This window comes from Papio anubis, chromosome 3 (genome assembly GCF_008728515.1).
Source record: "Papio anubis isolate 15944 chromosome 3, Panubis1.0, whole genome shotgun sequence".
Lineage (NCBI taxonomy): Eukaryota > Metazoa > Chordata > Mammalia > Primates > Cercopithecidae > Papio > Papio anubis.
The window spans coordinates 169,008,093-169,028,712 of record NC_044978.1 but is presented as its reverse complement, the minus strand read 5'-3'; the positions used below and the strand labels follow the sequence as shown (position 1 = coordinate 169,028,712).

The 20,620-nt window shown below is 43.7% G+C and overlaps 1 protein-coding gene across 1 annotated transcript in view; it reads right to left on the bottom strand.

Annotated features, from left to right (window-relative positions):
* FAM184B (family with sequence similarity 184 member B) overlaps positions 1 to 20,620 on the bottom strand; it is a 149,802-nt gene that overhangs the window by 41,273 nt on the left and 87,909 nt on the right. Inside the window, exons 6-7 of the mRNA XM_017958608.3 lie at positions 16,415 to 16,525; positions 13,056 to 13,163 (exon numbers count right to left, since the gene is read on the bottom strand). Coding sequence (XP_017814097.1) covers positions 13,056 to 13,163; positions 16,415 to 16,525 — 219 coding nt within the window. The remainder of the gene's footprint in view (positions 1 to 13,055; positions 13,164 to 16,414; positions 16,526 to 20,620) is intronic.

Sequence of the window (20,620 nt, the reverse complement as noted above, 5' to 3'; positions counted from 1 at the left end):
AAGGCTGTTTTGTCTACATTGAAAATCTGTTGTTTAAGGTAGCCATTTTCATCAATGATTTTTTTTTTTTTTTTTTTTGAGACAGAGTCTCGCTCTGTCACCCAGGTGGGAGTGCAGTGGCACAATCTCGGCTCACTGTGAGCTCCACCTCCCGGGTTCATGCCATTCTCTTGCCCCAGCCTCCCGAGTAGCTGGGACTACAGGTGCCCGCCACCACGCCCGGCTAATTTTTTGTATTTTTAGTAGAGACGGGGTTTCACCGTGTTAGCCAGGATGGTCTTGATCTCCTGACCGCGTGATCAGCCCGCCTCAGCCTCCCAAAGTACTAGGATTACAGGCGTGAGCCACCGCGCCCGGCCCATCAATGATCTTAGCTAGATCTTCTGGATAACTTGCTGTAGCTTCTCCATCAGCGCTTGCTGCTTGTTATGTTATGGAGATGGCTTGTTCCTTAAACTTCATGAAACAACCTCTGCTAGCTTCCAACTTTTCTTCTGCAGCTTCCTCGCCTCTCTCTGCCTTTACAGAATTGAAGAGAATGATGGCCTTGCTCTGGATTAGGCTTTGGCTTATGGGAATGTTATGCCTGGTTTGATCTTCTATCCAGACAACTAAAACTTTCTCCATATCAGCAGTAGGGTTGTCTTACTTTCTTATTACTCATGTGTCACTGGAGTAGCACTATTTATTTCTTTCAATAACTTTTCCTTTGCACTCACAACTTGGCTAAGTGTTCAGCACAAGAGGCCTAGCTTAGGTCTGTCTCAAAGTTTTTGACATGCCTTCCTCTCTACGCTTAATCATTTCTAGTTTTTGATTCAACATGAGATGTGCAACTCTTCCTTTCACATAAACACTTAGAAGCCATTCTAGTATTGTTAATTGGCCTAACTGCAATATTGTTGTGTTTCAGGGAATAGGGAGGTCCAAGGATAGAGAGGGAAAGAGACAGGAAAACAGCTGGTTCTGGAACACAACCAGGACACACACAACATTTATTAAGTTCACCATTTTCTATGGGCATGGTTTGTGGTGCCCCAAAACAATTACAATAGCAACATGAAAGATCACTAATCATAGATCACCTTATCAGATACAATAAGAATAATAAGTTTTGAAATATTGTGAGAATTACCAAAATGTGACACAGAGACACGAAGTATATTTTTAAATTAAGGTACACATATTATAGTTTTATAAATAATGCTATTATACACTTCATAGACTGTAGTATAGTATAAACATAACTTTTACATGTATTGGGAAACCAATAAATTTGTGTGACTTGCTTTATTCAATATTTACTTTTTTGTGGTGGTCTAGAACTGAATTTGCAACATTTCCAAGGTATGCCTTCATAATGGAGCTGAAAAATTCCTATTGTCTAATGATGACATAGCCATTGTAAAGATGTAGTGTTACACATTATCTTTTCTATGTTTAGCTACATTAGGATACATAAATATTTACCCTTGTGTTACAACTGTCCACATATTTAGTACAGTAATATGCTGTATAGGCTTGCAGCCTAAGAGCAAAAAGCTACAGCATATAACCTAGGTGTGTAGTGGGCTACACCATCTATAATGTTTCCACAATGACAAAATCGCCTAACAACCCATTTATCAGAATGTGTCATTGTCATTAAGTGACATACAACTGTATTTCACAATTGAACTTGAACATGGAGATCAATAAATAGTTGGCTGAATGAATGCTTTTTTTTTTTTTTTCTTTTTTAAGATAAGGTCTGTGGTTCTGTTGCCCAGTCTGGAGTACGGTGGCATGATCTCAGCTCACTGCAACCTCTGCCTCCTGGGCTCAAGCTATCTTCCCACCTCAGTCTCCCAAGTAGCCAGGACTACAGGTACACACCACCACACCCTTCTAATTTTTTGTATTTTTTGTAGAGATGGGGTTTTGCCATGTTTCCCAGGCTGGTCTCAAACTCCTGAGCTCAAGTGATCTGCCCACATTGACCTCCCAAAGTGTTAGGATTACAAGTGTAAGCCACTGCACCCGACCTGAATGAGCTCTTTCAAGTCCAGCAATACTTGTTTCAGTTGCTATTATGAACACCTTTACATGTATAAACTAGAAAACCTAGAGGAGATGGATAAATTCCTGGAAATATACAACTCTTCTAGATTAAACCAGGAAGAAATAGAAACTCTGAACAGGCCAATAACAAGCAGTGAGACTGAAATGGTAAAAAAATTGCCAAAAAAAGTCAAGGACCAGATGGATTTCACAGCTGAAGTCTATCAGACATTCAAAGAAGAATCAGTACTAATCCTATTGACACTATTCCACAAGATAGAGAAAGAGGAAACCCTCCCTAAATCATTCTATGAAGCCAGTATCACCCTAATACCAAAATCAGGAAGGGACATAACAAAAAAGGGAAACTACAAACCAATATCCCTGATGAACATAGATGCAAAAATCCTTAACAAAATACTAGCCAATGAAATCCAACAGCATATCAAAAAAATAATCCACCATGATCAAGTGGGTTTCATACCAGGGATGCAGGGATGATTTAACATATGCAAGTCAATAAATGTGATACACCACATAAACAGAATTAAAACAAAAAATCACACGATCATCTCAATAGATTCAGAAAAAGCATCTGACAAAATCCAGCATCCCTTTATGGTTAAAACCCTCAGCAAAATCAGCATAGAAGGAATATATCTCAATGTAATCAAAGCCATCTATAGCAAACTCACAGTCCACATTCTACCGAATGGGGAAAAGTGGAAAGCATTCCCCCTAAGAACTGGAACAAAACAAGGTTGCCCACTCTCACCACTTCTATTCAACATAGTAGAAGTCCTAGCCAGAGCAATCAGACAGGAGAAAGAAATAAAGGGTATCCAAATCAGTAAAGAGGAAGTCAAATTATCACTGTTTGCTGATGATGTGATCATATACCTGGAAAACCCTAAAGACTCCTCCAAAAAGCTCCTAGAACTGATACATGAATTCAGCAAAGTTTCAGGATACAAAATTAATGTATACACATCAGTAGCTCTGCTATACACCAACACTGACCAAGCTGAGAATCAAATCAAGAACTCAACCCCTTTTACAATAGCTGCAAAACAAACAAACAGACAAACAAACAAAAAACCTTAGGAATATATCTAACCAAGGAGGTGAAAGACCACTACAAGGAAAACTAAAAAACACTGCTGAAAAAAATCACAGATGACACAAACAAATGGAAACACATCCCATGCTCAGGAATGGGTAGAATCAATATTGTGAAAATGGTCATACTGCCAAAAGCAATCTGCAAGTTCAATGCACTTCCCATCAAAATACTGCCGTCATTCTTCCCAGAACTTGGAAAAAACAATCCTAAAATTCATGTGGGAGAAAAAAAGAACCCACACAGCCAAAGCAAGGCTAAGCAAAAAGAACAATCTGGAGGCATCACATTACCTGACTTCTAACTATACTATAAGGCCACAGTCACCAAAACGGTATGGTACTGTTATAAAAACAGACCCATAGAACAATAGAACACAGTAGAAAACCCAGAAATGAAGCCAAATACAGTAAACTGATCTTTGACAAAGCAAAAAAAAAAAAAAAAAAAAAAAAAAAAAAAGGGCGGGGGGAAGGGCACCCTATTCAACAAATGGTGCTGGGATAATTGGCAAGCCACATGTGGAAGATTGAAACTGGATCCTAATCTCTCACCTTATACAAAAATCAACTCAAGATGGTTCAAGGACTTAAATCTAAGACCCAAAACCATACAAATTCTATAGCATTGGGAAAACCCTTCTAGACATTGGCTTAGGCAAAGAGTTCATGACCCAGAAAACAAAAGCAAGTGCCACAAAAACAAAGATAAATAGATTGGACTTACTTAAACTAAGAAGCTCTACACAGCAAAAGAAACAATCAGCAGAGTAAACAGACAACCTACAGAGTGGGAGAAAATCTTTGCAATGTATACATCTGACAAAGGACTCATATCCAGAATCTATAAGGAACTCAAATCAGCAAGACAAACAATCCTACCAAAAAGTGGGCTAAGGACATGAATAGACAGTTCTCAAAAGAAGATATACAAATGGCCAACAAACATGAAAAAATGCTCAACATCACTAATGATCAGGGAAATGCAAATCAAAACCACAATGTGATACCACCTTACTCTGCAAGAACGGCCATAGTCAAAAAATAAAAAAAAAATACATGTTGACATAGCTGTAGTGAAAAGGGAACATTTTTACAACTGCTGGTGAAAATGTAAACTAGTACAACCACTATGAAAAACAGTGTGTAAAGTTCTTCAAGGAATCTCTATATTGTTTTCTATAGTGGTTGAACTACCAGCAGTCCCACTACTGGGTAACTACCCAGAGGAAAAGAAGTCATTATATGAAAAAGATACTTGCACACGCATGTTTATAGCAGCAAAATTTGCAATTGCAAAAATATGGAACCAGCCCAAATGCCCATCAGTCAACAAGTGGATAAAAAAAATTGTGGTATATATATATACACCATGGAATACTACTCAGCCATAAAAAGGAACAAAATAATGGCATTTGCAGCAACCTGGATGGAAGTAGAGACCATTATTCTAAGTGAAGTAACTTAGGAATGGAAAACCAAACATGGTACGTTCTCACTCATAAGTGGGGGCTAAGCTATGAGGATGCAAAAACATAAGAATGATACAATGGACTTTGGGGACTCAGGGCAAAGAATGAGAAGAGGGTGAGGGATAAAAGACTGCACATTGGGTTCAGTGTACACTGCACGGGTGATGGGTGCACCAACATCTCAGAAAGCAGCACTAAAGAACTTATTCAAGCATATAAGGTAACACATATGTTAAGTAGCTATATTGAGCCATTCCACAATGTATAGATATTTCAAAACATGTTACTCATGATAAATTATAGTTTTTATGTCATTAAAAATTATATTTAAATTTTGTTATTTTGAAAGCTTTTCACAGATCTTTTTCAGTTTTGTTTTTGAGCCTGTCTTGTACCTGGTTGCACTAAATATATAATAGTTCTCTCTTGTGAAAACCTTAAAAGCCTAGATTTGAACACGTGTTCAATGATAATAATGATATAACAGAAAAAAGAACTTATTTCATGTAACCAGACACCACCTGTTCCCCAAAACCCTATTGAAATAAATAAACAAACCAAAACAAAAAAAATGTTTGAACTTCTCTGAACTAAATAAAACAGACTCAGAACATGGCTTCTGAGAATATCCCTGAACCACTCCTGGTGCATCCTGAGTTGCTCAACCCAATTCCTACTCTTGGGTTTTTCCCAAAAGGCGTATTTCTCAGGTTCAGTCCAGTGCTCTCTCCAGTGCTAAAGTGGCCTGGGTATGAATAGTTAGTGCACAGAAAAATAAATAGATCTGCTTCTCCTCCAAACCATCCACTGCAAATGCCTCCTCCCACTTCCTCCCAGGCAAATGGCTGGTTATTTTAAATCCGTGTTCACATTAGGTCCTCATCTTTCATCTTCCATTTATTTAACCTTTTCTGGATTATTTCTATTTTAAAGAAACACCCACGCCCAGGAAATCTCCTATAAGGGAATATTCAGTCATTCTCAAGTTCATTTGACAATCTTTCAAAGGTAGCATTATGTGCATCTTAAAATAGAACACCAAATGTAATGGAGTTTTGCTGAAATGATTACAGGGGACTGTAATAGATACTATAAAGTCACCTCACATTGACAGAATCTTTAATAGTTCCGAAAAGTGCCTTCATATGCTTTCTCCTGTTCATTACCACAAGTCTCTGGGGGTACGAAGGGCAGGGATTATTATTGCTGTTTTACTAACAAGAAGTAGTGCAGCATTGCAGCTTACAGCGCAGGCCCTGGTGCCACCCTTTGGGCCGTGGTTTCTCTATAAGAAGTCTCATAGGGTGGTTTGTGAACTGTGTGAAGTACTCTGGGTTTGCCATTATGAGTAATGAAGAAACTGATCTCAGGGATGGTTTCTGGCCTGTCTGAGGCTCCTAAGCAGCTCTTGGGTAGAGCTGGGTGGAACCCATGTCCTAAGCCTTAGGCAGGTGGCCCTGCCCTACACTGTCTTCCTACACTGAATCTCAGCTGATGCCCAGAACCTCTCTGTGGAGTGAAGGGCAGGCTGCTTTGTTCTATGTCAGATGGAACCAGACCCCTCCATTCACACCAGACCGAGGGTGCTGGCTCCCAGTTGGCCTGAGGAACACTCAGGATGTCACAGTTGTTTAACAGCCTAGTGGTCATCTGCCTGCCAACGGCCAGGACAGCTGACACCTCCAATTCCTATGGTCCTCCAAGATATGGCACGGGGCGACTGTTGCCCAGCAAACTACTCAGGGCCTCCAAGAAGCAGGGGACACTTTCAGGCCTGGAGAGCTTGGGAGTGTCCCTGGCTCCTTCCCGAACGCCTCAGGGAGCTTGCCTTGGGCTGCTTCCCCACAGCATCCCATTTTCTAGTGAAGTCATATTCAGATTTCAGTGTCAAGCGGATGTCCGCAGACGTCATTCTTCTGGAATAGTTTCCTGGACTCCCCTGGACAGAAAGCTTCCTCTCCCATATGGGCTTGCCATTAATATATCTTCTTGCCATCATCATAGCAGTCATCATAGTAAGTTAATATTTAAGGAAATAGTTATTTCTCCCATTTGAAATATGAGCCCTCCAAGGACCAAGATTAGGCCTCATTCTCCTGGACATGCAGCCCCATGGCTTGTATAGTGACGGTACTCAGACATATTTGTAGAGACGAGATGACTTAAATAGCAGTTACCACAAATGACTCCCTTTTCCTTCTGGAGAGGGCGTGGGCAGGGGTATGTATGAAAATTTCCACCCTTTTCCACTGCCCGTTCTGTGTGGCCCAGGCACCAAAGGAGTCTTCTGGAAAAAACTTTTCCTTCAGAATGATTATGACTAAAATAGCTTTCTGGAAACCAATTAGTAAAACTTTGAATCTACGAAATCAAGGGCTGGCAGGGAGAAGCCAGGATTAAAGGCTTGGTGAGGTCCCAGCTAAGTTTAATGGGGACAGAGTCACACCCACGTTTGGCAGCCCTCTCGCTGCACATTCTGGGAATGGAGTGGAAAGCCTGCTCTCAGCTGACATTATTATTTTTATCTCTCTCTTTCTTTTTTAGATTTCTTTTTATTGTTTATTTGTTTATTTATTTACTTATTTTTGAGGCAGAGTCTCACTCCGTTCCCCAGGCTGGAGTACAGAGGCACAATCTTGGCTCACTGCAACCTCCATCTCCCAGGTCCTAGCGGTTCTTGTGCCTCAGTCTTCCACGTAGCTGAGACTACAGGTGTGCCACCATGCCCAGCTAATTTTTGTATTTTTAGTAGAGACGAGGTTTTGCCATGTTGCTCAGGCTGGTCTTGAACTTCTGGCTTCAAGTGAACCACCCGCCTCTGTCTCCCAAAGTGCTGGGATTATAAGCGTGAGCCACTGCGCCTGGCCTGTTTTTATTTCTCTTGACTCACTGAAATGCTTTGGCAGAACAGCTACTGGCCTAAACTGAAACCCCTGAGTCTTGAGCAAACTTACATTTTATAGCCTCAATCCAGCAGGAACATCACTGGGGAAGTTGTCATTTAATATCCTGTTCTGATGCCCCTGTTTCCACCAGCAGATCTGCCATCGGATTGTTCAAGCCCCTGCCCACGCCTCCCTGGCTTTACCTCTGCCCCTTGTACCATCCTGTGTGGTTGCAGGTGTGGCCATGCTGAAGTATGCTGCTCACGCCTCATCTAGACCTCGGCAGAGCTTCGGCTCACCAGGCTGGCACAGAGCTGGCTTGCCAAAACTATTTGAACTAGATTACAATTTTTTTTCTGACTGGAAAAGTTCAGAAAGTTTTGTTACTTGCTGTATTAGCAAGGCACACGTGCTGCTGGTGGGGGCACAGAGCGGAACAACCTCAGTGGGTGGCAAGTGGTGTTATCTATTGCAGTTAAACACGCACCCACCACTGGACCTGGCAAATTCCACGGGAGCAAGAGTTAGCACCGAGGGAGCATTTACACACACTAGGTGCTGTTTCCAACGCCAGACAGATAGGAATTCATTTAGACCTCACAAAGACCCTCTGGAGTAGATGCTATCATCATCCTCGGCATATAAATGAGAAAGGTGAAGCAAAGAGACATCAAATTATTTGTCCAAGATTATCCAGCCAGTAAGAACCCCGGTGTCTGGTTCAGGGGTGAGCTTGCTTAACTACTATACTATATTATATCCCTCTATGGTGCTATCCATTGAAGTATTATCTAAAATAGAGAGATGTGAAAACAATCTAAATGTCAATCACAAGGGAATGGTTCAATATAATATGGTTTTTCTATACAAGGGAGAACTAGATGGTTGGTTTGTTTTTTTAAAAAAAATGAAGCTGAAAGGGAAGTGTACTGAGCTATAAAAGTGTCTCTAAGCTATAAAATTTAAGTTAAGAAAAGCAGAATTGGCCAGGCGCAGTGGTTCATGTTTGCAATCCCAGCACTTTGGGAGGCGGAGGTGGGTGGATGGTTTGAGCCCAGGAGTTTGAGACCAGCCTGGACAGCATGATGAAGCCCCATCTCTACAAAAAATACAAAAACTAGCTGGGCGTGGTGGTGGGCACCTGTAGTCTCAGCCACTCAGGAGGATGAGGCAGGAGGACTGCTTGAGCCCAAGCAAGGAGGATTGCAGTGAGCCAGGACTGCAGTGAGCTGAGGATTACAGTGAGACCCAAAAATTAGCCAGGCGTGGTGGTGGGTGCCTGTAGTCCCAGCCACTCAGGAGGCTAAGGCAGGACGTCGAAGTTTGCAGTGAGCCAAGACTACACTCTATTCTGGGTGACAGAACAAGATCCAGTCTCCAAAAAAAAAAGATTTCATGGGAGTATGCTATCATTTATATTTTAAAAATCCACAATTATGCCTGTATATACAGTATATCTCTGAAAGGATTTATAAAAAGAGAGAAGATAAAACACAGCCAGTAGTTTGCCCTGGGATAGGGAACTTGGCAGCAAGTAGAAAGATGCTTTCCAATGTATACCTTTATATACCATTTGAGTTCTGTACCACATATGTGGATTGCTTATTTGAAAAGAGGTCTTAATTTGAAAGAACAAACAAAACCTGCAAAATGCCTAATAGAAAACAGCACCAGATGTTTAAGCTGTTACTAATTGTCCACATTGTTTTCCAGCTATTTGTTTATGCACACTTCTCCCTCTAGCATCCAGCTCAGAGGCTGGCATATCCCAGGTGTTGCACACACAACTGCAGAATGAATGAATAATGTGCATATTGAGTTGAATCAAATGAAACTGATATTTGTCGAGGTTCCTGCTGCAACGGTATAGAGGAGGCATCTGCACTTCCCTCTGGAAACCGAGCTCATTCACTATTCACAAAAGCAAAGACATCAAACCAACCCAAATGCCCATCAATGATAGACTGAATAAAGAAAATGTGGTACATATACACCACGGAATACTGTGCAGCCATAAAAAAGAATGAGATCATGTCCTTTGCAGGGACATGGATGGAGCTGGAAGCCATAATCCTCAGCAAACGAACACAGGAACAGAAAACCAAACACCACAAGTTCTCGCTTATAAGTGGGAGCTGAACCATGAGAATACATGGATACAGGAAGGGGAACAACACTTACTGTGGCCTCTTGGGGGAGGGCAATAGGGAAAAGAGCTAATACATGCTGGGCTTAATACCTAGGTAATGGGTTGATAGGTGTAGCAAACCACTACGGCACATGTTTACCTAGGTAACAAACCTGTACATCCTGCATATGTACCCTGGAACTTAAAAAAAAAAAAAAAAAGAAACCAAGCTCATTGAAAGACAACATTCTAGGTTAAGAAGGCTGAGGAGGGCTGGGCGGGGTGGCTCACGCCTGTAATCCCAGCACTTTGGGAGGCCGAGGCGGGCGGATCATGAGGTCAGGAGTTCGAGACATAGACCAATATGGTGAAACTTCATCTCTACTAAAAATACAAAAATTAGCCGGGCATGGGTGCACACCTGTGGTCCCAGCTACTCGGGAGGCTGAGGCAGAAGAATAGCTTGAACTCGGGAGGCGGAGGTTGCAGTGAGCCAAGATCGCGTCATTGCACTCCAGCCTGGGTGACAGAGTGAGACTCTGTCTCAAAAAAAAAAAAAAAAAAGACTGAGGAGTTTCCTGGTGGACCAACCCATGTTCCGAACAGGCACTTGTATTCTGGACTTCTTCAGGACTTGCTTTTTTAGCTACAGAGGTGGTTCTCTACTGGGGATAGTTTTGCCCCCAGGAGACATTTTTGGTTGGGAGGGTACTACTGGCATCTTGTTGGTAAAGGCCAAGGAGGCTGCTATGTATCCTGCAGCACACAGCACAGCTCCCCGCAAGCCACCAAAACAAAGAATTATCCAACCCCAAAGTCAAGTGCTGAAGTTGAGCTGTGGTGACAGCACCGGCTCATGGACATTGTGACCGTGACTGGTAGACTCGGGTCATCAGCCCCGGAACATACCTAGAACTTCTACGTGTTTATTTTCCCTCCTAAAATACGGCCTGCTCTACAATCTTCCTGAACTGCATTTTTAAATTCAGTCTCCAGCTTACCAACCTTATTTCAGATTTAATTTCATCAAGAAGGATGTCAGCCAACTCCGGTCCATCTCCCTGCCACCGTCACTTTGCGGAGCTGAGAAATACTTGAATATCTCAGGACAACCTTTCTGGGAAGCCCCACATGGTGCTGGTGAAAGACGCAGTTGTCCCTGGGACCAAAAGTTCTCTGGAATGCCAGCTCATGAGACTGGTTCTTAAGAAACCGAGGAGAATGAAAATATCTGCACCTCCCTCAGGCAGAAATCTTCCGAAAGGAGGGGGACAGCCTCAGATCAGGAAGGGGAAAGCCCTGTGGATGAGGGTGCCTCTGCTCCTTTAGGATTCTCTTCCAGGCTTACCGGAGTGGCGGGGGGCAGCGGGGGCAACAGGGCTGCTCAAGGATTCTCCCCTTTTCTGGGTGTCAGAGGAAGAAGGAGGAAACCCAGAGAGTCCTGGCTGCTCCCCTTAACCCAATGACAGCTGGGGCCTGTTTTATCTGGAAGGCATCCTGGGCATGTGCTGCTCTTATGGAGAGAGGAGGGGATCAGAGCCCGTGGTTCCATCCTGTCTTGGCTATTTACCGGCCTGTGACTGTGGGCAGGTCACCTGCCCTCACCTTCAGTTTTCTTTTCTGTAAAATGAGTGCCTTACAGGGTTGTTGCAAAATTCCAATGAAGCTGAGCATGCTGATTCATACCTGTAATTCCATCACTTTGGGAGGATCACCTGAGGTTAGGAGTTCAAGACTAGCCTGGTCAACATGATGAAACACCGTCTCTACTAATGGTGGCACACATATGAGATCACAGCTACTCGGGAGGCTTAGGTGGGAGGATCGCTTGAGGCCAGGAGGTCGAGGCTGCAGTGAGCCATGATTGCACCACTGCACCGCAGCCTGGGGTACAGAGCAAGACACTCTGTCTCAAAAACAAAAAACTCCAATGAAGTCAAAGATGAGAACAGTGCTCTACGACTGACCAGTTCACATACAAATGTTAATTATTATTTAAATCCACAGTCACTAGATTTTGGCTGTTTCTTGCCCTGGTGAATATGTGGTTGACTGGGGGTTATCCCAGAGGAGTATGTCATGGGGGCTGTTGGCAGGACCAGGGCCTGAGCCCTGGAAGATGGGGGTCATGGGAGAGAAACTGTAGTTCCTGAGGACACTCGTGTACACAGAAATGGGTAAACAAGAGACTGGTGAGACTGATGTGGGAAGATTCAGACTCACCATGTAGTGTTTTCCCGCCTGGAGTTTGAAATGGCCTGAAAATTGCAGGCAACAATCAAATAAGTGAAATTGAAGGCTGAGGGGTTTTTTTTTTTTTGGCTCTCTTGCTGCCAAAACAGGAATTAAGAGGGTTATTCAAGCCAGGGTACTCAAGCGCCCACTTCACAGGGATTATTTATATTCCTGACATGGTACAACAAATGTTCACTGAGTGCCTATCTTGTGGGTTAGGCTGTGTCTCTAAGAAGATATGCTGAAGTCTTAAGCCCCGGTACCTATGAGTGTGACCTTATTTGGAAATAGGATCTTTGCAGATGCAATTAGTTACGATGAAGTCATACCGTAGTAGAGTGCGCCTTAAATCCAGTGACTGGTGTCTTTATAAGAAGGCTATGTGAAGACACAGAGACTCAGACGCTCGGGGAAGGAGACCATGTGATGACGGAGGCAGAGACCGGAGTGACGCGTCTGCAAGGAAGACTGGCCAAGGAACACCAGGACTGCCCAGCAACCACCAGAGGCGAGGGGAGCGGCACAGACCAGGTTCTCCCTTGCAGCCTCCAAAATAAACCAACCCTGCCAACACCTTGATTTCAGACCTCTGGCCTCCAGAACTGTGAGAGAGTACATCTCCATCGCTGAAGCCACCAAGTATGCGGTCATTCATTATGGTGATCCTAGAGAACAATACAACCCACCGCAGGCCAGACAGAGACACAAACCAACCAGTTTCTACCCTCAAGCGGCGTCCCTGAAAGGGCAGCTTCACGGACAAGGGCTGTTGTGAGAGTAAATGAGATCATGGCTGTGGAGGGAGGCAGCCAGGGCAAGAGAGGGGCTTTTATGACGACTACTGGGGTTCGTGCTGGGCAGAATCAAAGGCCCTGCTCCAGTTGAGTGCGCCCTTTATCCACCAGGCAGGCTGCTCTGAGAGAGAGAGCGGAGACTCATCTGACAGGCCTTATTCTTTTTCAAACCACCCAGATAATTAGTCAGAATTCTATTTCCTTCGTGGTTTCTGTGAATGGATTTTGTGGTGATTTTTTTTTTTTTTTCCAGGCATTTTGGCAGTGTCGAGGGGAGATGTAAAAGAGCCCATTAACATCAACATGCGTCACTGGGGACACTGAAAGGCTGAGACTGAGAAGAGAAGTATCTTCAATTAAATCTGACAAAGCTGGAGGTTACCTGGGTCTCCAGAATGCTGCAGCGCTGGCAGCCTAATTCCTGGGGCCTTTCCTCAGCTCCTGTGGGGCGTGCCTTATTTTGTTGGATAAATTCTTCCAGCCTTAAAACCTAAAAGAGGAGATAAGAAACACCACGCAATGAAACCAAGTTCTGCCTCCTCGACACAGTCATTCTTCCGGGAATCAATTCTCCTGGGTCAGTCTGTTCTGGGAAGAGTGCCCCATTAGGCAAATTTTACACACATTTCTAGAAATACCAGTTTTTTCTTTTTTGTTTTTTTTGAGCCAGGGTCTCACTCTGTCACCCAGGCTGGAATGCAGTGGCGCAATCTTGGCTCACTGCAACCTCCACCTCCCAGGTTCAAGCGAGTCTCCCGTCTCAGCCTCCCAAGCAGCTGGGACTACAGGTATGCACCACCATGCCCAGCTAATTTTTTGTATTTTTAGTAGAGACGGGGTTTCACTATGTTGCCCAGCCTGGTCTCGAACTCCTGACCTTAAGCGATCTGCCTGCCTCGGCCTCCAAAAGTGCTGGGATTACAGGCGTGAGCCACTGCGCCAGGCCTAGAAATGCCATGTCTAATGAGCTAGTTGCTTAGTCTTTCCAGAAGAAAATGTGCCCAGCAGGTTTATAGTATTCCACAGTTTCCTTTAAGTTATTTACATACATATTTCTATACTAGATCTGTAGGGTGGCTTTCATATCATTCCCGGAAGGCCACTCAATTTCTTTTGAAAACAAAACAAAAAAGCTAATTGGTAAAGAAAATGAACAACATTTAAGAATTATGTAGATAAAATGAGAGAAGAGTGGCTTGGGGGTGCTCTTAAAGTATAAGGCCTTAATTATGATGATGATGATTAACCAACTAATTGTAATATGTGAATTAAACAGACAGCTTTCCCCTAGACTTTGAGGAGAATGAGGCCAAAAAACATAAAGGAAACTTGGACTTTCCTCAAATTTTTCTAGAAACCTTAATACTAGTTAGGCACCATGCTAGGTACAAGGAGGGATGGGGAAGGGACAGAGTGAAAGCAAGATAGTAAAATCATAAAGCATGGTCCCTGCCTTTAAAAAGCTATCATTTTATGAGGGGGATAGATAAATGTTTATAAGCCCAATGACACCCAGTAGAGATACGTATAACATAATGAGAGCACCTCCTGAATGGTCCATTTGCTCTGTGCCACCCAGGAATCTAAGCCTTTTAAAAAAAATTATTATTATTATTTTTAAAAATGAGATGGGATCTTGCTATGTTGTCCAGGCTGGTATCAAACTCCTAGGCTCAAGAGATCCTCCCACCTCAGCCTCCCAAAGTGCTGAGATTATAGGGGTGAACCACTATGCCCAGCCAGGAACCTAAGCCTTTTACAGTATTAACTCTTTTAATCCTCACAACAGCCATTATAAGGTAGGTACTACTGCATAGAATTTACAGCAATAGGGCCAGGTGCGGTGGCTCACACCTGTAATCCCAGCACTTTGGGAGGCAGAGGTGGGTGGATCACCTGAACTCAGGAGTTCGCAACCAGCCTGGGCAACACAGTGAAACCCTGTCTTTACTAAAATACAAAAAATTAGCCAGGTGTGGTAGCATGTTCCTGTAATCCCAGCTAGTTGGGAGGCTGAAGCAGGAGAATTGCTTGAACCTGGGAGGCAGAAGTTGCAGTGAGCTGAGATCATGCCACTGCACTGCAGCCTGGGTGACAGTGAGATTCCGCTTAAAAAAAAAAAAAAAAAAAAAAAGAGCTCTAAGGCACATTCACAGAAATAGGTCAGGGCCCAGGCTTCCCTGACCTGTGTTATTCAAAAGAATAACTGGGTCTGTAATCCCAGCACTTTGGGAGGCCCAGGCAGGTGGATCACAAGGTCAAGAAGTTGAGATCATCCTGGCCAACACGGTGAAACCCCATCTCTACTAAAAATAGAAAAATTAGCCAGGCGTGGTGTCAGGTGCCTGTAATCCCAGCTACTTGGGAGGCTGAGGCAGGAGAATTGCTTGAACCTGGGAGGCGGAGGTTGCAGTAAGCCAAGATCACGCCACTGCGCTCCACTTGGGCGACAGAGCGAGACTCTGTCTCAAAAAAAAAACAAACCAAAAAAACGAATAACTCGGTTGGTCTCATACATGTACATGAGGCCACCTTAAGCTCTGCAGCAAGGTGTGGTCCAGGTACAACAGGAAGACTGGCAGTGTATCTCCAACAGGGCGACAGGAAGAGATGGAGGGAGGGAGAAGTGAAGGAGGAGGGAGTGAGGGAAAGGCAGGAGGAAGGGAGGACAACAGGGCAGAAAGGAGGAAGGAGAGAGAAAGGCTTCTTTGCTGTGCAGCCCCACCTTGGTCTGGGCTGGACCAGAAGACTCTATCCCAGAACTTTTCACCAAGACCTACCTCTAGACCCTGAAATATCAAGTCTAAGGAATGACATGCTCATCATTTTTTAAAATAATGATTTTAGAAATAGAAGGAGTTAGAGAAAACATCACACCTGTGTACTCATCACTCAGCTAAAGAAATAACATGTCACAAATACAGCTGTAGCCCCTTACACTCTCTCCCTTCTAGAGATAACCACTGGCCCAATTTGATTCTATCATCCTCGTGCTTTGTTTAGATTGACCTCTTGGCTATTCCTAAACAATCGATACTGTTTTGCGCGTGGCCTCTGTGTTCTTAAAAATACCCCAGAGGTTGTGATGTACAGCAGGGCTGAGGAACTGGTGTCATGGGTTCCTGAAGCAGATGGGAGACACAGGTCTCATCTGGAAGGTTTGAGGGAGGACAGGGGAAGGAATGAAACTTGTTGACCTTTTTTTGGTTTAAGCAGGCTCAGAAATGGCTCTTAGGATTCTGTTTCTAGCCTTTTCCACTAGTTCTTTGATACTTTCAGGTGCCCATGAAAATGTGTTAATTTCTTTTAAAATCAGAAAAATGTATAGTCTGGATGATACTCATATTTCTACCACTGCAGTCATAAAATATAAATTTTTAATATTTTTTAATGAAGGAAGGGCCTAGAAAGGCAAAATTGCTAAGAGCCCACAAAGGGGCGAATGTATCCCTGGGGAAGGAAAGGCAGGGGAACTGCAGGTTACCCACTTGTGCCTTCATGAAGCCACAGAACCAACACCAGTGGCCTCCTTCTCTTATTTGAGACATTAAAGGCCTCTTTGTTTAAGCACCTCTAATCTGGTTCTCTGTTACTTGCAGCTAAATGCATGTCCCCTGAGACAGCCTTCCTGTCTGGCTGAGTGTCTTTTTCTGTCTTCCAAAATTCTTGGCTTCTCAGTTAGGCAGAAGCTCCCAGGGACCAGAAACAGCACCCCAAGGCTTGCATTTGTTCAGGGCTTACCTCGAGCAGAGAATTCTGGAGCTTCACATTGAGGGCGGCTTTCTCTTCTTCCAGCTGCTTTATCTCCTTTTCTGATTTCTTCCTCACTTCCTCCAGCTGTGCTTCTACTTCCTAAAGGACGATTGTTAGAGTTAACCATACAAGGCACGGAAAGAGGACACTTAACGTTTTCACACCCTGCCTTCTTCCCAGAGATCAAAGAAGCTTACGAGAGTCATAAAATACCACAAACAAACAGAAACTAGACATACACGAGAAGGTCAAAAGAAAACGTGTGTTAACTTCACACCACAAAGCCTGATATATATATATAGGGGTGGGGTGGGGCATATTGTTGTCTTTAAGTTTTCTAGTGTCAAATTTTAAAAAATGCTCATTACTAACAAAATTTTCAGTGTCACATTCATTACTAACAAAATTCTCAGTGTCACATAAGTAAAAAAGCCAACTACATTTTCGGATGCAAGGAAATAGAAAAAGCAGTACAAAATGTCTTCTCAACAGCATCCATACATGAGTCAAAATGATGGGGTTAGCCGGGTACAGTGACTCACGCCTGTAATCCCAGCACTTTGGGAGGCCGAGGCAAGTGGATCGCTTGAGCCCAGGAGTTCAAGACCAGCCCGGGGAACATAGTGAGATGGTATCTCTATTTTAAAAATAAATAAATAAATAAAATAAAATAAAATAAATGATGGGATTCCCAGGGCCGATTGCTCCATGGTCCCTCACCACAGCCCATGAACCTCAGTGCAAAGCAGATCCAGGTGAAGGAACATTCTGGAGACCACATAAGTGGTACAGTCACGTTCCATCTGTCATCTCGAGCACATTTCCTAACCTCTCAGTGACTCACTGTGCTCCTCACATGCTCCCTGCCACTCCAGGTACATAGTAAAGGATCGGTAGATGATAGGCACTAATATTATTCTCATAGAGACCGAGGCTTTCTGTTCTAGCTTAATTTCTATGGAAATTGTGCAAGTATCTAGAGGAGTGAATGAGATAGTCTGTTCCTCTTAGCTGAACTTTAGGTAGATATTGTATCACTCATTCATTCAACAAATATTTCTTGAGATCTACTGTGTGCCAGGCACCGTTCTCAGAGCTGGGGAGATAAAAGGGAGAATTCCTACACACCAGGAAACTGACATTTGAGTGAAAAAGATAGGCAGCAATCAAAGTCCATGAGTAAACAAGACGGCAAACACTAGGTTGGATGGAGAAATAATAAAGCTGGGAGGGGGCTCTGCAGTGCTGGGGAGGGGCTGAAATGTTAGATAACTTGGCCAGAGAAGTGCTCCAGAAAGTGACTTTGGAGTAAAATCCTGTCATAAGTGAGGGAGTTCACCAAGGAGATGTCTGGGTGTGAGATTTCCAGGATGTGCAAAGGCCCTGGCACATTCTAAGGACAGAGAGGAGCCACGGTGGCTGGACTAGATGAGGTCTGAGGAGCACCATCTGAGGCCTCAAACATCAAAGTTAGACTTACCAGTGAGGTGAAGGCCACTTAACTGTTGGTCAGAGGAGTGATGTAGTGATGTGGTTGCAATGATATTTGGATAAGTTTGCTACTGTGTGGTTTTTTTTTTTTTTTTTTTTTGAGACAAGGTCTCGCTCTGTCACCCAGACTGGAGTACAATAGCACAATCATGGCTCACTGCAGCCTTGACCACCTGGGCTCAAGCAATTCTCCTACCTCAGTCTCCCAAGTAGCTGGGACTACAGGTGCATGCCACCATGCCCAGCTAATTAAAAAAAATTTTTTTGTAGAGATGGGGTCTTGCTATGTTGCCCAGGCTGGTCTTGAACTCCTAAACTCTAGTGATACTCCCACTTCCACCTCTCAAAGTGCTGGGATTACATGCATGAACCACCATGCCCAGCTTCACTACTGGTTTCTGTCTTGAGTACAGACTGATGTGTGGGTGGAGGGGTCGGGGGAGAGCAGTGGCAGGCAGGCCTGGGAGGAGGCTGTGGTGGTAACTGAGGTAAGAGTGATGGTGGCTGGGCCTGTGGCAGCAGTGCAGCGGGGAGGAGGGGTAGAACTTGGGATATATGTGGAATGTTGACTGACAGGACTCACTGAAAGGAGAGGTCAGGATGGCACCAGGCTTTCTGACCTAAGCAAGGAGAGAATGGTGCCACCATGAACTGAGGTGGGGAAGACAGGAGTGGATTCAGGGACCCTCTGAGGAGCTTGTTTGCACATGTCAAGTTTGATACATCTGTTAGATGTCTAAGTAGATAGAGAGAGGGCCTGGAATTCAGGGGAGGGTTCTGGGTTGGAGTATGCATTTGGGAGCCATCAGCATACAGAATGTATTGAGGCATGCATTGGAATGAGAAAAGCTAGAGAACAGGAATGAGAGCATGAGGAAAATATAAGATATTAAAGAACCAAGCCCTCAGACATTCCAAAATTTCCTATGAATTAGAGGTTACAATATCCAGCAGGTATTTGTAGAGCAGCTGTCCTAAGCTGTCAGTTGATTATGGACCTGTAGATCTAATGGACATGATAACAGTAGCTGACATTTGCCGAGTACGTGCCATTTGCTGGCACTTTACACAGACCATTCTCTCTGGTCTTCGTGAAAGCCCTATGACTTAGGTACTACCACCAAGGCTTATTGTAAAGATAAATAAATGAAACTTAAAGAGGTTAAATGCCTTGCCCAGGGTCAAGATTTGAACTCAGGAAAGCCTGACTGGTTGACTGTGCTTCTTCCCTGACTTCTCAAGGAAAATTTAGCTCCTAGTACAGAAAAACGCTTGACTGTGTGAGTACAGAAGTTGTCATGTATCAGACAACAGCATCACTAGGCTGAGCAGAGAAGACTTGTAGGAAAACCCATGTTTAAGCTGGACTGGAAGGATCAGTAAGAACTGGACAGGATCAGGCAGGAAAATTTGGGAGCAGGGAGAAAGTGCTCTTCGTCAAGGGAAAGAACATGGAATGAATGATGAACTAAAAGGCTGGAACCACTGAGGGTGGCTCACACCTATAATCCCAACACTTTGGGAGACTGAGGCAGTAGAATTTTTTGAGGCCAGGAGTTTGAGACTAGCCTTGGCAACACAGCGAGACACTATCTGTATGAAATTTTTAAAAAATTAGCTGGGCTTGGTGGCATGTCTTAGCTACTCAGGGGGCTGAGGCAGGAGGATCACTGGAGCCCAGGAGTTTGAAGCTGCAGTGAGCCATGATCACATCACTGTATTCCAGCCTGGGTGTCAAAGCAAGACCCTGTCTCTGAATGAATGAATGAATGAATGAATGAATAAAAAGTGAAAGGCTGGAGGGCAGAGTAGGACAGGGGAGAGGTGTGGGATAAGGCAGGAGAGAGCAATCAGGAGTCTGCCTCTGTAGGGTCTTAAAAATCATGTTAAGGAATTGGAACTATTTCATACATTATAAAGATGATAGGGAGTGACTGGAGAGTTTGAAATGAAGGTTGAATTTTCAGAAGGTTCCACTGCAATGAAGATTAGATTACATGAAGTGGGGAGACTGGAGGCAGGGAAATCATCGCACGTTCCGTCATGAAATGGTGGTTGACTGGATCAGCATGGTACCACTGAGGAGAGGGGGAAGTGGAGGAATTCCACAGTCATTGAAGAAGCAGAAGTAATACATTAGATGGACAACTGAATGTGAGGGGTGAGAAAGAGATCATGTTTGACTCCTGGGTTTCCAAGTTGAACATCTGAAAAGACACTGCTGCTGATCACCTCCATGACACCTTTATACTTTCTGTGGGGCCAAGCCCAGCCTAGGCCAGTGACTCTGGGGAGGCCCTTAGCATTTTTCCTGGGGTCAGTCACTTAAAGAGAAGAAAAAAACTCTGGACATTTAACATGTGTATAGTCTCTGTTCAGTAAATCTATGATCCCCTTTTGCAGGGCTTGTTGTTTTTGAGAGCTCATTTTCTAAACACAGTATGTAAATTCTCCTTTGGTTTCAAACAAGTTCAGGTAACTTAAGCAATCAGCAGCAGCAAGGCCATCCCTTCAACAAAAATTCATTTTCTTTACTTCATTAATTAGCTTCTCATCCATAGAAGCTTTTATTGAACAGAAGTTTTGTTGAACATGCTTTAATAAAGAAGACACTCACTAACACTGCCAACATGTGTTCACTGTAACAGCACAGTGACAATCCCCTGTGATAATAATTTTTAGCATAAACGAATGGCTATTTCT